This window comes from Microcaecilia unicolor, chromosome 5 (genome assembly GCF_901765095.1).
Source record: "Microcaecilia unicolor chromosome 5, aMicUni1.1, whole genome shotgun sequence".
Lineage (NCBI taxonomy): Eukaryota > Metazoa > Chordata > Amphibia > Gymnophiona > Siphonopidae > Microcaecilia > Microcaecilia unicolor.
The window spans coordinates 184,397,552-184,420,080 of NC_044035.1; the positions used below are offsets into that span (position 1 = coordinate 184,397,552).

Here is a 22,529-nt window from a genome sequence, read left to right on the forward strand (position 1 = left end):
CTCGCTGTTGTCTGTGACTCCAGAATTGGTCAGTGGATATTGCATCTAAGGCCAGACTTAGTGAGTTGCTTTTTAAAGGAAGTGTATTGTTTGGTGAAGATTTCAAGAAGTTGGTAAATGCTCTTTCAGAGTCCAATGTGCCTAGGTTATCAGAAGATCGGTCTAAGTCCTCTGTGATTAGAGGGTTCTCTGGCAGAGAACATTTTACAAGGCTAGAAGATATAATTTTGCAGAAGATTGAAGATCTGGGCAGAGTAAGCTCTACTGAGAGGATGAGATTTCTATTCAGAGGGCAGTCTTTTTGAGGTTCCCACAGAGGTACACAATAAAGGTTTGCGGGTCTACTCTCCGATACCTCTTGTGGAGGAATGATTGGCACCATTCTAGTGGAGGTGAACCCAAATAATCACAGATCTCTGGGTACTAGAAGTCATTCACAATGGATGTGCACCTGAATTTGCTTGTCGTCTTCCTGAGGTGTTTCTGGAATCCCTGTGTTGCTTCATCTAAAAATAATAGCGGTCAAGCAGACCCTAACAAGAATTACTCATTTACAAGCAGTGGTTCCAGTGCCACCTTGGGTAGAAAACACTTTGTAATTCCAAAGAAGGAAGGAACGTTTTGGCCTATTCTAGATCTCAAAACAGTCAATTGTTTTTTACAAGTACCAAGTTTTTGGATAGAGGCCTTGGTGATTATAGCAGTCTAACAGAAGCCTATCTTCACATCCCAATCAGGATGTCTCATCAGCAGTATCTCAGATTCAGAGTATTAGGTCAATAGTTCCAATTCTGTGCTCTTCTGTTTGGCCTTGCCACAGCTTCTCAGATATTTACAAAAATTATGATAGTCATGGCCAGTGCCCTAAGAAAAGAGGGGATTTTAGTTCATTCTTATTTGGACAATAGGTTGATCCGTGTATAGTCTGAGAAGACAGTGAAACAGTAACTGCTTGAGTAGTTCAATTTCTGCAGGACTTAGGCTGGGTAGTGGACTTTTCCAAGAGCAACACTGTTCCCTCCTAGTCTCTGGAATGTTTGGGAGTCAGATTTGACACTGCAGTAAGTAAAGTATTTCTCCCTCTCAAAAGAATGAGGAAGTTACACTCACGGATTAGAAATCTGACAACTTCATGAACCAACTGTGTGGTACTATCTACATGTGTTGGGATCAAAAGCAGCAGTCCTGGTTTTAGTGCTATGGGTCAGGATGCACATGCGCCCTTTGCAAAGATATCTTCTATCTCGGTGGTATCCTCAGTTGCAGGATTATAACCGAGTGTTACCTTTGCCTCAGAAAACCAAGAAAAGTATCGACTGGTGGTTGAAGAGAGTCAGTGTCCTCAAATGAAACAGTCAGGTGACACTCCACAAGCCTCACTGATTGGAGGCGCATTGTGGTGACAGGTGGACTCAAGGTTATTGGTTGCAGAAGGAAGCCCGGTGGTCAGTTGCCTGGAGACATGTGCACAGTATGACTATAGTGGCATTTTAAACAACATGGAGGAAAAAGAAGTCATCAATAGGCAGAAAGGAATCTGGAAGACATTTCAGCGGCTCATGTAGCAGGACTCCAAAATGTGCAAGCAGTGTTCCTCAACAGAAATGCAGTGGATCCAGGACCGTGGAGTCTCACAGAGGAGGCCCTTTCCCAATTAGTGCATCACTGAGGTCTGCTGGTCCTAGATCTGACAGCAACATCATAGAATGTGAAGGTACTGGCCTTCTTCAGTCGTAGAAAGGATCCAAAGTTGGCAAGGATAGATGCTTTGATTCAACCCTGTCCAGAGACAGGTCTTTTGTATGTCTTTCCCCTGTGGTCCTTGATAGGCAGGGTATTACAACAGATACAGGAGCTTTCAGAACTGGTAGTTCTCATGGCTCCGAACTGACCCAGAAGGCTTTGGCACAGAGATCTGGTGAGGATGAAGGTGGAACAGCCTTTGATATTCTCCAACAAGACTCCCTTCTTGGTACAAAGTATCAGCCTGCCTGTCTGACATTGCTGCCTGGATGTCTCAGCGCCATCTGAAACTAAACATGACCAAGACTGAGCTTCTTATCTTTCCCCCTAAACCAACCTCTCCTCCTCCCCCATTCTCTATTTCTATGGATAACACTCTCATCCTTCCTGTCTCATCAGCTCGTAACCTTGGGGTCATCTTCGACTCCTCCCTCTCCTTCTCTGCACATATTCAACAGAATGCTAAAACCTGTCGTTTCTTTCTCCATAACATCAGCAAAATTCGCCCTTTCCTTTCTGAGCACACTACCAGAACCCTCATCCACACTCTTATCACCTCTCGCTTAGACTATTGCAACTTGCTTCTCACAGTTCTCCCACTTAGCCATCTCTCTCTTCTTCAATCTGTTCAAAATTCTGCTGCATGACTAATATTCCGCCAGTGTCGTTATGCTCATATTAGCCCTCTCCTCAAGTCGCTTCACTGGCTTCCTATCCATTTCCACATACAGTTCAAACTCCTCTTATTGATCTATAAGTGCATTGATTCTGCAGCTCCTCAGTACCTCTCCACTCTCATCTCTCCCTACATTCCTCCCCGGGTAAATCTCTCTTATCTTCACCCTTCTCTTCCACTGCTAACTCCAGACTCCGTTCCTTTTATCTTGCTGCACCATATGCCTGGATTAGACTTCCTGAGCTGGTACATCAAGCTCCATCTCTGGCAGTCTTCAAATCTAAGCTAAAAGCTCACCTTTTTGATGCTGCTTTTAACTCCTAACCCTTATTCACTTGTTCAGAACCCTTATTTTATCATCCTCACTTTAATATTCCCTTATCTCTTGTTTGTCCTGTTTGTCCTAATTAGTTTGTAAGCTCTGTCGAGCGGGGACTGTCTCTTCATGTTCAAGTGTACGGCGCTGCGTACGTCTAGTAGCGCTATAGAAATGATAAGTAGTAGTAGTAGTACAAGGTCCATTCAGCACAAGACATGTCTCCATTTTGTCTTATGGCTTGGCACTTGAGAGGATGCAGTTAAGAAAGAAAGGTTACTCAGGAAGAGTGATCTGGACCCTCTTATCTTCCATCTACTTCTTTAGTTTATATTAGGAAATGGTAGATCTTTGAAGCTTGGAGTACAGAAAAGGGTGTTCCTTTCTGGCAGTGGCGTAGCTGCGGGTGGGCCTGGGTGGGCTCAGGCCCACCCATTTTTGGCTCAGGCCTACCCAGCGGCAGCTCCTCACATCAACATCTCTCCTCATCCACAGCATCCCGGTATCTGCCCTCCCGTCGCTGAACCCCATCCCTCTCTGGTGTATCTTAAGTGCGGTCAGATGCTGGAACGCCGCGGAGGAGGAGAGATGTTGATGTGGGGTGGGTGAATATCTTGGGGGGGGGGGGGGGGTTATGGAGTGCCATGCCATGCTGTGCCGTGCCATGGAAGGGCCCATCGAAGTTAGCTCTGAGCCCTTCCAAAATACTGGGTCTGGCTGCGCCACTGCTTTCTAGTCATTTGTTCCTGACATTTTGGATTTTTTGCAGGAAGGACTAGATAAGAGATTAGCTCTTGCTTCCTTGAAGGTATGACTGGCAGCATTAGATTGTTTCAGAGAATAAGTGCAAGGCAAGAATTCTTTCTCCCACCAGGATAGTAACATAGTTAATGACGGCAGATAAAGACCTGTACGGTCCATCCAGTCTGCCGAACAAGATAAACTAATTTTACATGGTATGTGATACTTTATATGTATACCCGAGTTTGATTTGTCCTTGCCTTTCTCAGGGCACAGATTATAGAAGTCTGCCCAGTATTGTTCTTGTACTAAATTCTGAAGCTAACATCGAAGCCCCTTAAAATTTACACTCCAGCCCATCCCTATCTATTCAGTCACGATCAGGGCGTAGACCGTAGAAGTCTGCCCAGCTCCCATTTTGTTTCCCAATTACTGGCGTCACCACGCAATCTCCACTAAGATTCCCTGGAACCATTCCTTCTAAACAGGATTCCTTTGTGTGTATCCCACGCATGTTTGAATTCCATTACCGTTTTCATCTCCACCACCTCCCGCGGGAGAGAATTCCACCTATCCACCACCCTCTCCGTGAAAAAATACTTCCTGACATTAGTCCTGAGTCTGCCCCCCTTCAACTTCAATTCATATCCTGTAGTTCTAGCGCCTTCCCTTCTCTGGAAAAGGTTTATTTGCGGATTAATACCTTTCAAATATTTGAACATCTGTATCATGTCACCCCTGCTTCTCCTTTCCTCCAAGGTATACATGTTCAGGTCAGCAAGTCTCTCTTCGTACGGTTTGCAACGCAAATCCCATACCATTTTTGTAGCTTTTCTTTGCAACACTTCCAGTTTTTTTTTTTACATCTTTAGCAAGATACAGCCTCCAAAACTGAACACAATACTCCAAGTGGGGCCTCACCAATGACTTGTAGAGGGGCATCAACACCTCCTTTCTTCTTCTGGTTATGCCCCTCTCTATGCAGCCTAGCATCCTTCTGGCCACAGCCATCGCCTTGTTGCATTGTTTCCTCATCTTCAGATCCTCATACACCAACACCCCAAGGTCTCTCCTGAGTCGAGCTTACTAATCTCTCCCCTCCTATCCGGTATCTCTCTTTTGGGTTTCTGCACCCCAAGTGCATCACTCTACACTTCTTGGCATTAAATTTTAACTGAATATTCCTAAGGACTCCAGAATAAATAATTTTCTCAACTACTTATTGTAAATTAATACACACCGTTTATTATAACAATCTATCTTAATTCCTATAAACTCACAAATGACTAAAAACATATATTAAGTTGTCACTCATTCCACATTCATACTGCTGAAGACTAAATCAAAAACTTTGAAAATTGACAGCAAATGGCTCGGTTAAGCGTAACATCAAATGTTCATCTCTATGTAGCGGTTGGCACAAATTACTATGTGCACTGAAATGTTTGTTGTTCAAACCTTTTCATAAGATAAACCGTCCACTTATCTCTTATTCCTCACAACCATTGTTTGCACTGTGAGTTTTAATCCAATCCAATCCAATCCCAGTGCCTGTAACTGGATAAAAGTCTTCATGTGTTATCAAATCACTTCAATTGTCTTCGGCACCTGAACGTGGCTGAGAAATCTCTGCTGCGTCTTCCTGTGAATCACTTGATTAATACACGATCGAGGACAGAGCTCGTGGGGACGGGGCAGGGACAGATCCCATGGGTATGGGGATAGATCCCAATGGAATGGGGAGGGGATGAGGACAGAGCCCACAGGGACAGGGGACAAACTTTGTCCCCGTGTCATTTTCTACTTTGAAGCCTGTTAATGAATTGGACTGTTATTTGTTTAAGTGATGCCTACAAAGATATTTAGATTTTTTGGAAAAACATGCAAGCATACTGGCCACAACTAGCAAAATTTGCATGGGGGATCCTGTACATCCTGCTACAAGCACATCTTCTAAGAATACAACTTCTATTCCAGGAAGGACTGTGGAAGACAGGAGAGCTAGATTGAATGCTGAGATTGTTGATGACTTCTTATTTATCCACAGATTAAAAAAACATAACAGTGCTTTATAGGGCATATTTTTCTCCTCTAGGGCATATAGAACGGGTTATATTTTATACCCCTGGACATTTTAACAGTGTGAATTTGGATTCCTTGGTGTAGTAGAAATCACCTATTGTTGGGGTTGGAAGGCCCCAAAGACTCAATACTGCACAGATGGAGAAAGAGGAGCAAAAGCAGACCTGAGTGCACTAAAAAGTTGCATAGGGGTAGGGAAGTGACATCACCAGCTCTAGTGGTTGCCTGAGCTATATGCTCCACTGAACCCCCAGATAATTAATGATCGGGAGACAGCACTTCGTCTTAGTGCAGCCCTAACCTGTACAGGGATGACTGCCAAGAAAATAATTGGTGGACATACATGAGTTATCATACCTCAGGGGAAGCCAGATAAGGAGAGAGTTCTATCATGGCAAGTGGCTGTGTCACAAGGTCTAGAGCTGAGGAGCAGGAACTGAGATCCAGATCCAGATTTTAATTTACAAGTGTCTTCAGGTGAGCTGCTTGAGTTGCTGTGTCATATAAAAAGCAATATTACTACTATTTGAGCTGAAATTGTGATCTTGATGGCGCATTTAAGAGTGGATGTGGCAGAGGTGGTCTGGTATTTGGAGGACACTGAGGCAAGGGTAGAGGTAGACACTAATCATGCTAGAGCAACTGATGGTGGCCTTGAAAAAAATCAAACAGTGACACTGGAGGTGAAGACTGAGTAAGCAAAAGGATATGAAATCAGTGACAGAGAAGCTGCTCAGAGAATATCTGGCATTGATGGCTCTATCCATTTGCAATAGTACTACTACTACTACTTAGCATTTCTATAGCGCTGCCAGGGTTACGCAGCGCTGTACAAGTTTAGCATTTACTATTAGTGGCAAAACTTACATTTCTCGCTCAAACAAGGATGTGATATGAGTATGCAGTTTCCTCCAGTGAAGAAACCAGTTCTGTGCAAGAAATATGCCAAGAGGCAGTGGATCAAGCAAAAGAAAAAGTGACTCCAGTGCCACACTGAGGGGATTCCGAACAATGAGGAACGAACCTGCTGAGGACTGGAGCTTGTCCATGGGATTGATGTAGTAGCCTGTTAGGGGTTCTGGTGACATGAGATAACTGAGATAAGTGCTAAGTCTGCTGGTCCTTCCAGATAATGCTGGGGATTGTATTTGAGGATATAGCGTGTGAGTGCGAGTACAGGGAGCATGAGGTGGAGGTTGTGTGAGTATAGGGGGGGGATGTAAATAGAGCATGGGGTTCGATGGATGGTTCATCTTCCTCTGCTATGACCTGCAGGGTTCTGGATTGGCAGGTCAAGAAGGGTAAGCTGGGAGAGGGCTGGAGAGGGGGCAGTTTATTGCAGGAAAAGTTAGCATGGGATAGATAACTCAAAATGGCTGAAGAGAAATAATAATTCTTGCTTTATTGGAGACTACAATGTTCCCACGTGCCTGGGTAGCACAGTAGTATTACCTGATGGTTAATGGACTGAAGGGATGTACATGCATATCAAGAAGCAGATGCTCTTAAAGGAGGCTGCACATCAGTGTGCTTCTATTTGTCCAGTACAAGAAATACATTTTCTCAAAAAAGATGAAATACTACTGCAGTCTTCAGGGTTCCTCTTTCCTTGCCTCTAGTCTTATGCAGAAAAAGCATGGGAAGTCGGTATAATGTTTGTTAAGGATATACAATTTGAATTACTAGAGCACGTTAGAGACCTAGCGGGCAGGTTTCTAGCAGTCCATATATATTAGTAGATATGGAGGGGCAAAATGGAAAGATCGTCCAAGTACGAATTAGGGCGTTCTTACGATAACGTCCAAAAATAGACCTGTATAATGGAAAAATAGTGTGGGCGTTTTTCGACAATCGATTATCCCTGTAAGAAAACAATCAAATGACGAGCGCATAAGCGTGACTAAATTGGGCGCCCTAACACGGTCGACTATTGCAGGTGCAAACGACCAAATCACGTGGTGTGTAAAATAATGTACATAGGTGTATCGCAAGTACAGTACATGTTGTTCAGGCCATCCAGGTACGGAAATATATGACGAACGCATATATGTGTCAACTACAGACATATCATGCTGCTCCACCCATACATTCATCATATGTGCCCATCTGAATGTGCGGATCTGCATGCACTGTACACCTACTGAACATGCAGTAAATGTATATTGTGTATATGTGAAAAGGGTCGGGTGGGGTGCGTCATACACATCTATAGAAGGCACGTTTCACACTCCTGCAGGCATGTGCACGTCAAAGACGTCTATGCTTACGAGGGCGTCCACGTGCTGATAGGGGCCATATATGGAATGGTCATCCATATATGGAGCTGTGCATGAAACGACGTCCCTCACGCAAGGTCGTCTATATAAGGCACTTCTTTTCCAACACGTGGAAAAATGGCACAACGGCGAGAGCCCAATTTTGGCCAGGAGGAGAGCTTGATGCTCGTCCGGCTGTGCCTAAGGCACCGACATCGCCTATTTATCCAGCACCACCATCTGCCCCCCAGGCTGCAGGCCATGCGAGCCTGGTCCCGCATCCGGGAACGGTTAGAGAGGTAAGGTTATGGCCCAACCCCCCTCCCCTCCTGTACCTACACATATAACAGCTCCGTCATCAATGTTACCAGCAGTAACTGGAGTGTCCATGCAAGGATCATGAGTAATATAGGAACATGCACAATCACCAATAATTTGTATGTTATTGAAACGACCACCATTCCCACATCCCTACAAGAATGTATTTCGTTAGGTTAGGTATGTGACTATTATATTAGTGTTATGTGACAATTTCGTTAGTTATGTGAAGGCCACATTTTCCAACCCCTCTTTGGAGCCTCCGAATAGTGGAAGCATGAGACCAATGAAACCTATACCATACTTTATAACATGGTCATGATAACACATATAAAGTAGTTTAACAAGCATACATTATAATGTATACAAACGGTACTGTCTGGCCTCATGGCCACCTCTCTGGCATCATCTGCATAGGAACCAACTCGGTGGCTGCTGTGGGTGCTTCACCACCCCACCCCCAATATCAAATATGTATGGAGGGAGGGGTCATCTCCACTGGGGGTTCCACCCCCCAAAATGGAAAAAAGGTGGCTCCTATGATTCACTACCAATGGAGGTGCCCCCCCCCCCCCCAACACTGTAGACCCTCTCTCTCTGGTATGTGAATAGCAAATGAATGTGTGCAGAGGACAAAAAGGACCAACACCCCTGACCCCTGCTCTCCAAACTTATATCTTACAGACGCTTTGGAGTCCACCGGGACCTGGAGTCCCTGCGGAGGCGGTTCCGCAGGGTGAGGCGGGAGAGGCCCGACCTCATCCGGGCGGTGCGAAGGCACCTCAGGGCTCGCCGTAAGTATTCAAAAACAGGACACCTGTACAGATTACTACATACATTTCATGAATAAAGCAAATGTGTTGTACAATATCACTTCCCATGTGCCTAATAGCCACCTAGTAATACCATATCTGTCCCAGATCAAGGATGCAGGTTGCAGGGGTTCTCCCATGAGCGTGCTTGCAACGTCCCACCATCCCCCCGAGATGAATGAGATGATATGCCACACTTTACTATTCCCCTTACTGTGGTGGCTGATTAGTGTGTCCTGGTACAGTTGCCTGAGGCCCTACTTTTACTGCATGTTATGGCCTAACTCACATAAAAGAATTGTGCTCAACACCCTTCCCACTGCCCCCCCCCCCCCAATAACTCCTACAACAACTGCCCATCAACCCCTCGTTGCATCTCACAATGCAAACATGCTGGTCAGCAATGAATTTGGTATGGCAACATGTCCTGCGTGGTGTGTATCAGAGGAGGGTCCAGGGTTCTGTGTCATGTCATCTGATGCAGCTCATTCCCCATGGGCATAGGCTACGCCTTACCACACCCTGCCCCATCCCCTGCCTCACGCCACCCAGCTACTGCACTATGCAAGCCATGTTGTATGCACTGATCTCAATCACACTCCTTTTACATACACAGGGCTCCACCAGCAGGAAGCCGAGCGCCAAGATGAGGAGGGCCACCACCTCCAGGAGGAGGAGGAGGAGGAGGAGCAGGAGCAGGAGGAGGAGGAACAGCAGCAAGAGGAGGGGCACCTGGATGAGGAGGAGGAGGAGCAGCTAGGCCAGGAGGCGGGCCACCAGGAGGAGGAGGAGGAGGAGGAGAAGGAGGAGGGGGTCCTCATCATTGATGAGGATGAGGACATACATAACTATCAGGGTGTGTGTGTGTGTGTTTGTCTCCCTTGTGCATTACATATCACCAAATGGTGCTGTTGAGTTGAGAGGAAGGAGGCAGCAATATGCATAGCATTAAATGTGCTGTGTGAATGAGAAGGTGATGTATGTCTGAGAATGTTGGCCAGACAGAACGCCACCTGTTCATTCCAACCTGCATGGCTATATATGTGCAGGGGGGTTGGGCCGGGGAGGCTGGCTGGATATTTGTGTTCATGAATAAAAATGGCCAGCCAGCATCTCTCTCTCCCTTCCTCCCTCCCCTCCACCATACTGACCCACAATACAGAGTGCCATCAATAAGAGATGAATATTGTACCACGTGTGATCTGCCAGGTACACCCTTCCACATAACTCCAGGTACCACATACACAGTGTTTGCTGTCTGATGGACACATATCTTTACCCACAAGCCACATTGGTGGGGTGGGGGGGGGGGCCCAAGAAGGACCTACAAACAGCTGGCTCATATTTTCACATTGAATACATCAGCTATGGTATATAATGCTGAGGAGCAAAAGGGAAACAATGGGAAACCCAATAGATGGATGGTTACTTCATCACAGTTGCAATGTAATACTTGTGTTAGGGAAGGGCACAAATAACAATGGTGCTCATTATTTGCAGGTGTGATCACACTTTCTCCAGTAGTGAACCAAGGTGTGTTACATTCAAGTATTCTGGGTTTGTGTCCAACTTTGTCTCTGAAGTGACTTGCCTTAGGTGGGATTTGAACCAGCAACCTTATGATTATAAGGCTGGTGCTCTAACCACTAGGCCACAGCAGCCACCAGGCTTTATCCACCACCAGTTACTTTGGGTTGGTACCTGTACACACACCCCTTTCCCTCACCACCACGTCATAGGCCTCAGTGGCACTACCTGTAGCCACCTCGATCATTTTGTCCAGGCTACCGATTAAAAACAATGTAATGTGCATGTTCCCTACCCTACTACCTATGGAGCAATTTAGGAAGGTGTTGCATAAAGTGCTATACACATCCATTGCATTAATCATTCTCCCCTCCCCCGCCTATGGACCTTGAGAATGGGTGGCCACTTCATAAATGGGGACTGGGGTACACCACATAAACAAGGAAGATGGAAGCTACCGGGAACCAATACAGCACCTCCAACAGCTGGCCCACACCACTGAGGACCTGCCAACCCCACAGTACAGTGCACAGGAACCTGGTGAAAACAGAGCTACCTAACATCTGACTCCAGACTACATACATACAGTGAATGCACACTCCTTGACTATGAGCACAAAGAGAAGAGGTGGCAGACAAACGAGAGCTTACCATGAACGTCTGTTTCAAGACTGTGTAGTGCGCCTTTTATCTTCTGGAACATTAGCTGCACATCTCCCTGATTGAAATGACCCTTACCGAGGGGTGCTTGATTTGGGGTGAGTGTAGCAAATTCGTGGCCCCCACACACTGCCTGCTACAACCAGGCAGAGAGAATGGGAGAAAGGAAGGGAGCATCAGGCGATGTGGAAGACAGGAAACGGAAGGCGTGGTGGCTGAGGGCCAACAATTATTTCCCCCCCACCCCCTAAATACACAGGTGTACCCAAGCATGCTAAGTGAGGGTAAAACCCTGTAAATGATTATTACGAACAACCGGCAAGGTCTCAGTGCAGGAAATGGCAGGTAAAATGGCAATGAAGAAAGGGAAGGCAGGTGGAGACGCCCATACTTATCTACTCATAATCAAAACCATGTGTTCCTAATCGCTATCTGAGCTGGGCACGCTTAGGAATTATGTGTATAATTGAAAAAGTAGCGCCCAAATCAGAAACGCCTATTCCCCCGTCTCAATGGGCGTTCTTGGCGCCTATATAAACGCCCACTCCGTATTTTCGAAAACACCATTGGTACAATGCCACCACGCATGCCGCCGACCCGGAAGGGTAATTTTCTCGAGGCAGAGGTGGAGCTCCTGGTACAAGAAATTGTACAGCGGCACCGGAGTCTGTTTGCTCCCACAGGGCAGAGGCTGGCAGCAACAGTAAAGCAGCGGGAATGGGAGGCAGTACGGGACAGCCTGAATGCTGTCTTCCATGCTGGGAGAGACGTGGAGGACTGCAAGAGGAAGTGGCGGAAGCTGAGGAGGGATGTTCGGAGGAAGGCAGGGGCCAATCCCCCAGGCAATGACACTGCCAACCTTACACCAATGGAGCTGATGGTGTACTCCCTCCTACCCCAGGAGGGCATCCACGGGATTGGCTCCATGGACACCTCGGGCCAGGCTGAGGACTCAGGTAGGTGTTTCATTATGCAGTTGGGGTATCTGTTGTGCTGCAGTACACTTGTGTTATAGAAGTTGGGGTCAGGGGGAGGGAGGTGAGGAGTGGGGGGCAGGAGGAGGGAGGTGGGTGTGGGTGTGGGTGGGGGTGGGGGGGGAGTATCTCTGGCTGTCTTTCTGTATATTAACAGGCCACCTTTATGATGCTGTTGTGACCTGGTAACCCCTACTCACTAGCTCTCTACCCTTACTCCCTATCCCTACCGTTGTCATTGGGTTTCCTCTTACTTGTCCTGTGTGCCCATATTTATAGAATTAATTGTAAGCTCTATTTGAGTAGTGGTAGTGGTCATGTGTGTTATAGGAGCAAGCAGACAGGGTGGGTGCTGTGTGTGTGTGAGAGCACCCCCAATATTGAGGAAAGATCATGTAGCTGTGCAGGGAGGAGTGTTGGTCACTGGGCTTAGCACCCCCAATACTACTTTCCAGTTGGCTCCTATGGGTGTGTGTAGGTTACTACTGTGGCAGAACTCTGGGGGCCGTCCTTCCCTACTACTCCCTCCTATTTTCCCATTACCAAACTGTGCCTAGTTCCTCCTGTGACCTCTGTGCTCTACTGAGTGTGGGCCACATGCATTCAACTGAAGGAGCCTGTAATGGGGGTCATAAAGCAGTTCTATGCAGTTTAGCAAGTCAGTAGTAACACAACACATCCTGCAATGTTGTTCAATTTAACAATTATACAACTAACAGCTTGTGCACAACGTTGTGAGTGGTGTCCTTCTCTTGGCTGCTCATCCACCACCTCTACCCAGCTGCCTGCGGGCCTCTCTCTTTCGTACCCGTGTCAATTCCATTTCTCCTCACCATCTCTTTGCTGGGTCATCAGGTTGGGGGACATACCAATGTATATGAATGCTGAAAGACAAAAGTGGGTTATTTGCACCAACACTATTCCTCACTCTTGTGCTATACAGGTGAAGACTCAGAGGAGGCTGGCCCTAGTGGCCTGCAAGGCCAACGCCCTACACCATCTGTCCAGCCTCAACCTCCACAGCCTGCAGCACCAGCAGTCCAGCCGCCACCACCTGCACCAGCTGTGCATCCTCCGCGTCCACCACCACCTGCACCAGCTGTCCAGCCTCTACCACCACCAGCTGTCCAGCCTCTGCCAGCACCACCACCACCACCTGCACCGGCTGTCCAGCCTCTGCCAGCACCACCACCACCACCTGCACCGGCTGTCCAGCCTCTGCCACCACCACCACCACCACCACCTGCACCAGCTGTCCAGGCTCTGCCACCACCACCACCACCTGCACCAGCAGAGGCCGCACCTCCAGCACCGGAGGACTTTGGTGAGGAGGAGGAGGGCCCAGCTCCCCGCCAGAGGCCATCCGCCCAAAGGAGGCAACTCCTGCGGCTGGCCACGGAACTACTCCGCCACAACGTGCGCTTGGAGGAGTACCGGCAGCAGAAACTGGAGCTGCAGCGCCAAGCACTGGAGGCACAGCAGCGAGCACACCAAGAACTCCTCCAGGCGCAACGTGAAGGCCACCAGGAGGTGCTCCAGCAACTGAGACGGCTGGAGCAGAGCATCCAACACCTGCACCCTCAGGGCACCGCGCCTACTCCAGCCCCCGTGCTGCTGGAGCAGCCCCTGCCATCAACCTCCTCCTCCACTGACCACCAGCAACCACCACCAGCTAAGAGGTGGGCATTGCGCTCCTCAGCCTCTGCACCCACTCCTGCTGCTCCCATTCTGGGTCCTGTGGCCAGACCACTACAACCAAGAAGGTGGCCCGATTTCCACGGTGCAGCCGAAGCCGCAGGCTGCCGTGGGGATAGGGAGGAGGACACTGGGAGCAGCAGCTCCGAAGAGGGGGAAGAGACTTCCCGTGCAGCACCAGCTGCAAAGGAAGGGCGTGGGAGGGGTAGGAGGGGACGGGGGAAGGGAAGGGGAAAATGATGGGACATGCTGTAGGGTGAGGGTTGGTGGGAGGGGGGTGGGTGTGGGAGGGAGGGGGGTGGTGGTGGTGGTGGTGGGGTTGACCAAACACATATGCACTGTATGTAAATAATAAATGCTCACTTACATTCACCTAAAACTTGTTTCAATGAGTCTTTGTCTTGCTCTTACACCAAGCTGGTAGGCATTGAGCTCTGCTCTGTGGGCTGGGGGTGGAGGGGGCTCCTCTTCCAGCTCATCTGGGGCCTCTTCTGGTGGTGGCTGTGGCTCCTCTGGGAGAGGCTGTCCTCTGCGCTGGGCCAAATTGTGTAACATACAGCACGCCACAAAGATCTTGGCCACCTTTTCTGGACTGTAGAGCAGCTCTCCTCCAGACCGGTCCAGACAGCGGAAGCGGTTTTTCAATAAACCAAAGGTGCGCTCAATGATCCCCCGGGTGCTGCGATGTTTCCTGTTGTAGGTTTCTTCTGGCCCTGGTTGTGGGTGGATCAGGGGGGTCATAAGCCATGTCCTCTGCGGGTAGCCTCGGTCACCTTTGCAGAAAAGCAGAATGAGATAGATGAGTGTGTATCGCTTGGAGCAGGTACAGGGGGGGCGGGGGGATTTGGATAGTGGGTTGTGGTGGAGGAAGCCAGGGCGGAGGGTTGCCCAGTGGAGGAGGTCTAGTATGGGTGGTACATGCATGTTGCACTTACCTAGTAGCCATCCACCAGTGAACTCCCCTTGCTCGAACCTGCGGAAGATGCCCGAGTGCTGTAGGATGTAGGCATCGTGGCTGGAGCCGGGGTACCTGGCACACACGTCTAATATCTCCCCCTGGGCATCACATACAACTTGCATGTTCATAGAATGAAATGCCTTCCTATTTCTGTAGGTGGCTTCGTGTGCCCGGGGGGGTCTGAGGGCTACGTGTGTGCAGTCTATCACACCGATGACCGAGGGGAATCTAGCAACAGCATAGAAGGCGGCCATGTTGTTGTGCAGAGCCTGGGGGGTGGTGGGGAAAGTGATGTAGTGTGAGGTGTGAGTTATGAAGGCATCCAGGAACTGGGTGAGACAGTGTGAAATAGAAGCCTGGGTGAGGCCTGTGTTAGCAGCTAATACGGATTGAAAACTGCCAGTGGCCAGGACAGAGAGAGCGGAAGTGATTTTGAGGTGGGCAGGGATGGGGTTATTCCTACGTGTCTGGGGCTGAAGGAGGGGTTTCAGCTGCTCACACAGCTGACGAATGGTGGCCCTATCAAACCTGAACCTTGTTAGACACTGCTGGTCAGTGAGTTGTAGGAAGGTGGTGCGGGGCCTAAACACTCGGGGCCGTGAATACCTCCTGCGGTGGGTGGCCTCTTCGTGTAGCATGAATGCCACAAGTGCATTAAGTGCATCCATATCCCCACCACCAGTGCAAGTATTAGGATTAGTAGTCAAACAGCAACACACACAGATCTGTCACTTCCAGCCACCACGCCCTCTGGCCACTCACTCGCCAAACAGTACAGGCACACAGAGACAAACGGAGGTCAGGGAATAGAGTACACACGTGGGAAGAGTGAATGGGGAAGGATAGGGGGAGGGGGAAGGGGGCGATGGAGCAAAGGAGTAGGAGTAAGGAACGGTGAAAGGGTAAGACACAAAAAGAGGCAGGGCACACAGACGACCGTCACAGGTACTCAACACGCTCGGCTTTCTCTCTGCAACCACCACTTCAGCTCTTCCACCAACAATATCGCCACTCTCCAACTACACACAATCGCTAATGAGTCTAAAGACGCTTTCCCCCTTGCTCTGGTCGCTTTTATTTCGGGTCCATCAGATTACGCCCATCTTCCCGCTCAACCAGAGCCATTTCGCTATTCGTTATACGTTGTACCCGTCCACGTTGTATCACCGCCCCTAACACGCCCCCGACACGCCTCTTATTTGGGCGTTTTTACGTCCACGTACGAGCGACACGGACGCACTGAAACATTGCTTTCGATTATATGGATTTACTCGGTTTTGTGAGAAGAACGCCCATCTCCCGATTTAGGTCGGAACTTGGGCGTTATTCTCGTTCGATTATAAGCAGGATGATGGTTTATAATTATTGTTTGTGTATATGCTCTCAATGCAAACTAAAACATTTTTTTGAAGAGTTGGAGGACAAACTGGTGGGATTGAGGGAAGGAAAATGGATAATAGGAACTTTAATCTTACTATTAGCCATAACCTGGACAATTCATATTGGAAATCCGACAGGGCATCCCTTAAAGGATGAAAGGAAATCATTTGAAACTGAATACGTCTAAAACTCAGATCCTGATACTGTCAAGTTACCCTTCAAAAGATATCTCTGTTAAATTTATTACTGATGATGTGACTATTCCAGTTGTTAGTAAAATCTGAAACTTGGGAATTACATTTGACTCTGCTTTGACTATGAAATATCAGGTTCAAAAAATCATTCGTCTGTTTTTTTTATAAAACTACGACCTGTTAGAAGACTGAGAGATCTTCTTAATAATCACATTTCAGATTGGCAATTCAAAATATAATTACTCCCTGTTTTGATGATTGTAAAAGTTTTTGAACTGGATTGCCTAAAGCTGTTCATAAGGCTTTACAAGTAACTCAAATGCTTCTGCAAGAGTTCCTACAGGCTGCTTGTGGTTTTCTCACGTCTTTCCAGTCTTAAACTCCATGTGCTTCCAATAGAACAGAGAATAAAATTTTAAAATTTTGCTTTTGGTTTTCAAAGCATTAAGCAACAATTCCTCTGTTATTTTCTCAACTAATGTAAGAATTTACCAGCTGCCTAGAGCATTAAGATCAGCAGAAATGGCTTTACTGGAAGTACCCTCATTTAACATTGTGAAACTAGAGGAATACCGAATCTGATCTACCATTTTCAATGTTGTAGGACTTGAAAACTTTGCTGTTTAATGTTATCATTGGAATTCCTCAGAATGTTTCTGAGACACATAGGCGCCCCGTATAAGAGGCTCGGGGAGGTTAAGCCTCCCGAACCTGAACCGCGACCTTCCCTGCTGGCCTGACCCACTGCCTCTCTCCTAACCACCCCTGTTCTGCAACAGAGTTTGCTCCCTCCCGTTGCACTGCTGCTACCAGACCTGCGCTCATAAACAATGATAGAAGAGCGCAGGACCCAGCTCTCTGCAGCGCCGCCAACACTTCTTGTACCAGTCCCGGAAAAGTTTACATCGGAAGAGGCAGAACCTTCACAGGAAGCACTAGCGCTAGTGATGCTTTAGAGAGTCTGGTCCCGCGCTCTTCTATCATTGCTTATTAGCGCGGGACCGGTGGCATAGGTACAAGAGGGAAGAATGAAACTGTACTGCAGGGTGGCAGTGAATAGGTGGGGAGGAAAAAAGAAAAAAGCATGACTGGATGGGTGGGGGGGGGGGGGAGAGAAAATGTGGTGCAATACTGGATAAAAGTGAGGGGAGACAGAGGCTATGGGCTGGAGAGTATCTGAGGCAATAGGAAATACGAAAGCGCCAAACCCCTAAGAGAAAAACTACACTGGCTCCCTTTAAAAGAACGAATTGCGTTCAAAGTTTGCACCCTGGTCCACAAAATCGTTCACGGGGAAGCTCCGACCTATATGTCAGACCTCATAGACTTGCCTACTAGGAACGCAAAAAGATCATCACGAGCATTCCTCAATCTCCACTACCCCAGTTGTAAAGGACTAAAATATAAATCCACGTACGCATCCAGCTTCTACTACGTATGCACGCAACTATGGAACGCATTACCGAAGGCCATAAAATCAACACAAGACCTAACAATCTTCCGTAGACTACTGAAAACGGACCTGTTCAAGAAGGCTTACCACCACGTTCCATCCTATATACAAAATAATTAGACTTTATACGAACTAGACAAAACTGAACTTTTGCCGCTTGACTGTTTAACCTTATTGCTATTAAAGAAAGCTATACAATACACACTACCAATCTATTTCCTAAGTTGAAAATATCTGTATAGCCGATGACCTAACTTATGTTAAAACTCACTTGATCACTTAGAAACCTCTATGCAATGCCATAATGCATTCCTCTGTATCATGTGTATGCACCTTAATGCAAAATCATTTGTATGCAATACAACAATGTACTCTTCTTTACCAAGTATGTATGCACCTAAATGTAATACCATTTGAAATCCTGTACCCGGAAATGGCGATCGCCATCACGGCATAATGTAAGCCACGTTGAGCCTGCAAATAGGTGGGAAAATGTGGGATACAAACGCTACAAATAAAATAAATAAATGGATAGAGGAAATTCTGTATAGGAGGAGGGAGTAAGATGGAGATAGGGGCAATGCTGGATGATGGGAAGAGAGATAGGCAGGGACAATGATGAACAGTGTGGGGAGTAGAGGAGAGAGAGAGACAATGGGCATTGCTGCATGCTGGGGGAGAGAGACAGACAGGCACTGCTGGATGACAGGGGTATGGGGTATGTGGAGAAACACAGAGGAGATGCTGGTTGCAGGGGAAAACAGAGGAGGTGAGAGGCAGAAGCAGTACTACATGGGGGGAGAAAGGGGGCAATGCTGGATGGTGAGACTAAGGGAAAGAGACAGAGACGAGATATAGGGGCAGAGAGACAAGAAAGGATGCTAGCTGGTGGGTGGGGGGGGGTGAGAAATAGAGACAGGAGAGGGGATGCAGGATGGTAGGTGGGAGAGAAAGATGAAAGATAATGCTGGATGGTGGTGGGAGAGTGAGAGAGAAGATACTGGATTGCAGGTGATAGAAACAGAAAGGGAGGAGATGCTGATGACATGGGTAGAGAGGGGAGATGCAATGCTGGATTGTGGTGGGAGACAGAGAAGATGCTGGATGGCAGGTGCTAGAAACAGAAAATGAGGAGATGCTGGATGGCAGAGGTAGAGGGAGAGGAGATGCTGAATGGCAGTGGAAGAGAGGAAAAAAATAGTGAAAGACTGGGAAATAAGAGAAAGGAGAATGGGAGGGCCACAGTGAGGAAAAGAGATGAAAAGCTGTAGATAGGTGCAGTAAAAAGAGGGAGATGGAAGACTGGATAATATGAATGAAATCTGAATGGCCAGGTAAAAAAAAAATGGAAGAAAGCTGAAAGGAAAAGATTAGTGTTGATGTTACTTGTTATGGAAGAGGTGAAGAAGACAGAAGAAGAAAAAAAAATGACACATGGACAGGAGACCCATGGAAAGAGAGTTAAAAAAAACAAGGAAGCAGTAACCAGAGACCAGGACCAACACAATTAGAAAAATTAAATGGGCAGACAGCAAAGTTAGAAAAAAAGAATTTTATTTTTAATTTAGGATGAAGTAATGTGGCAGCCATGTTAGTCCACTTTTTAAAGTTAGTAAATAGTTATATATATATATATATATATATATATATATATATATATATATATATATATATATATATATAAACAAATAGGGTGACACCTTTATATTGGATTGGACTAAATACATTGCTGTGACTAGCTTTCGGAGACCAAAACCTAATTTTCCAGGTCAGGAAAATATACTGCTGTAATAGTATGCTCGTCCTGACTTAAAGGAATTTTTGGCCTCTGAAAACTAGCCAAAAATGTTATGTTAGTCAAATAAGAAGATATCACCATATTTTTTGAGTTTGTTTTATTTGCTAATTTTTAATGTAGCAATTGAAATCTTAGTTTTTTTTTAAATTTACATCTGTTCTCTATATTTTCCACGGTACAAATAAATGTATCACTGTTTCTATTTCTTTGATTTTGCATTGTATGCAGAGTCTGGCTTCTTGGGGTTCAGTTTAATCTTTGTTTACATAATTCTATTTTTAGTTTGTGGTTACTTATTCTATACTTGATGAGAGTCTACTTGTGATCATGTATGAAAAAGGCTGGGTATTCTGTTAGCACTGAGTGTCTGTGTAGGACTGATCTGTACTAATCCAGCTTGTTTAGCTTTCCAACAGGGATATTGATGATGTTCTGCCCACTGCAATTTACGGTGACTCCTGAAGGTTAGTGTTATGGTAGAATTGCTTTATAGGTCCTAAGTGATTTTTGTTGGGTTTTGTATTACTTCACAGTATGTCTGGTTTGGATTTAGTTCATGCCTTTTTTAATTGTAGCTCAGTGAGAGTCATATTAAGATGCAGTAGGCATTTTCCTGTCTCTGGAGGACTTACAAATCTGTGCTAAATAATTGTATATATTTCCAGAATACTACAAATATTGTCCTGTTTAATATGTTGTATTATTTTGGTTCACTATTTTCATTTTTTGGCACATAATTCCTGGAATGTATTCATTGTGCATATTACAGAGGTACTGGGGAGACAGCTGATAGAGCTGCACCAGAACCACACAGTGAAGGATTCATTCTTAGAAGTGTTCAAAAGAAAGGGTAAAGTTTGGGGTACTTAGAATGGTAGGTTTATACTTGTTGTATTGTGATGAGAGGATTAGACACTGCGTTTTGTCTGCATTGAGTTTTAGTTGGAAAGTATCCGCCCATCAGTTCATAATTTGGAAGCTGTAGTTGATTTCTTTAGTGATTTCTGTTAGGTCATGTTTAAATGGGATATAGATCTTGACATCATCTGCATAGATAAAAGGATTGAGGCCTTGATTGGATAACGTTTAGGCTAGTGGTGTCATCATTAGGTTGAAAAGGGTCGGTGAGAGTGGTGAACCTTGAGGGACTCCACATTCTGGTTTCCAAGGTGGTGATATAATCAAATTAGATATTACTTGGTACTGTATGTTCTTTCTGTTAGGAAGCCTTTGATCCAATTAAGTACATTTCCTGCAATTCCAAAATATTCTAAGATGTTTAATAGGATTTTGTGGTTGACCATGTCGAATGCACTGGATATGTCAAATTGCAGGAGAAGTATACTGTTTCTAGTTGCAATTGCTTGCTTAAATTTGGTTAGGAGGGTGATTAGTGCAGTTTCTGTGCTGTGATTGGATCAAAATCCTGATTGTGCTTCATGTAATATTGAGAACTTGTATAAGTAATCAGTAAGTTGCTTGGTTACCATACTTTCATTAATTTGACTGCTAGAGGGATGGATGCTACTGGGCAATAGTTGGTTATATCACTAGCTTTTTTCTTTATGTCCTTGGGTATTGGTGTGAGTAATATATTTCCTTTATCGTTAGGGAAGAATCCATGTTGCAACATATGATTTAAGTGATTCTTAAGGTCTGTTATGAAGCGTTGTGGGGCGGATTTTATTAGGTTATTGGGGCGTGTGTCAAGCTTGCAATGGGACTTAGCAAACTTGTTGATCGCTTGCAAGACTGATTCATTAGTAAGGAGATCGAAATTAGACCAAATTCTGTCAGCCGGGTATTCTTCTGGAGTTGGATCTAAACAATCGAAGAACATTTTGTGGTCAGTTGTCTTAGATAGTAAAGTGAGTCGAATCTTGACAATTTTCTCATTAAAGTATTTAGCAAGACTATCTGCTGATGGGGTAGTTGTAGTGACTGGGGTGGTAGTTAGTAGTTTGTTCACTAGTAGAAATAGTTAATGCGTATCTTTGTAGTCTGGTCCAATTTTGGTTTTGTAGTAAGATCTTTTTGTATGTCGTATAGCGTATTTGTATTTCCATTGTGCTTGTTTCCATGCATTTAATGTGTGTTTGTCTTTCCTTTTGTTCCATTCTCGTTCGTGTCTCCTGACTTAAGTTTTTAGCTTTTTCAGATCTTCATTAAACCAAGGTATCGAATTTTGTCTTCGTGAGGTTTTTGTTTGTAGAGGTGCTATAATGTCTAGTGTATTTCTGCAATTATTGTCCCAATCTTGTAGATAATTATTCGAGTCTGTTCATATTGTCCATTTATCCTTGTAAAGCTGGCGTCAAAATGTTGTAGGATCAATTTGGCCTCTTGAGGTGTAAGTTGAACATTTTTTGTTATGGCATGAGCCTTTTCTTCGCCATTGTAAGGACATGTTTAATTTATGGTGATCTGACCTAGAATTAGGTTTAGATCTAGTTTGTATGTAATAAGGTCGAGTGTATGTCCTTTATCATGGGTTACTTGTATATTTGGCCAATTAAGATCACATAGTTGGAGGAACTCCTTGCAATCATTTACATTGGTTGAATTAGGATCATCTAGGTGTAAATTTATATCCCCTATAATAAGTATATTGGAATTAGCTACATATGTATTCGTTATAAAGTCCATGAAATGTGGTTGGCATTCGTGCCAATTACCTGGAGGTCTATAGAACAGGACAACATTTAGATGGTCGAGCAAGGATGTATGATGGATTCTTACTGATGCTATTTCAAGATGAGGCATTATAGACTCAGCTGTTGTTATGATTAATTGGGATTTATGGATTAATGCTATGCCTCCACCTCATTTTTCTTTTCTTGTCCAATGAGTGATTTTATAACCTGGGGGACATAAATCTAAAATTATGGGGTCACTCTGATCGTGGAGCCAGGTTTCAGTAATAAATAAAAGGTCGAGGTTATCAGTCG

The 22,529-nt window shown here is 45.8% G+C and overlaps 1 protein-coding gene across 1 annotated transcript in view; it reads left to right on the forward strand.

Moving 5' to 3' along the window:
- The window catches only part of LOC115471308 (capping protein, Arp2/3 and myosin-I linker protein 2-like), a 91,882-nt gene extending 74,970 nt beyond the window's left edge, over window positions 1-16,912 (forward strand). Inside the window, exons 12-13 of the mRNA XM_030205010.1 lie at window positions 1,830-1,972; window positions 16,773-16,912. Of these exons, the coding sequence (XP_030060870.1) occupies window positions 1,830-1,972; window positions 16,773-16,912 (283 nt within the window). The remainder of the gene's footprint in view (window positions 1-1,829; window positions 1,973-16,772) is intronic.
- The last annotated feature ends 5,617 nt before the right edge of the window (window positions 16,913-22,529 follow it).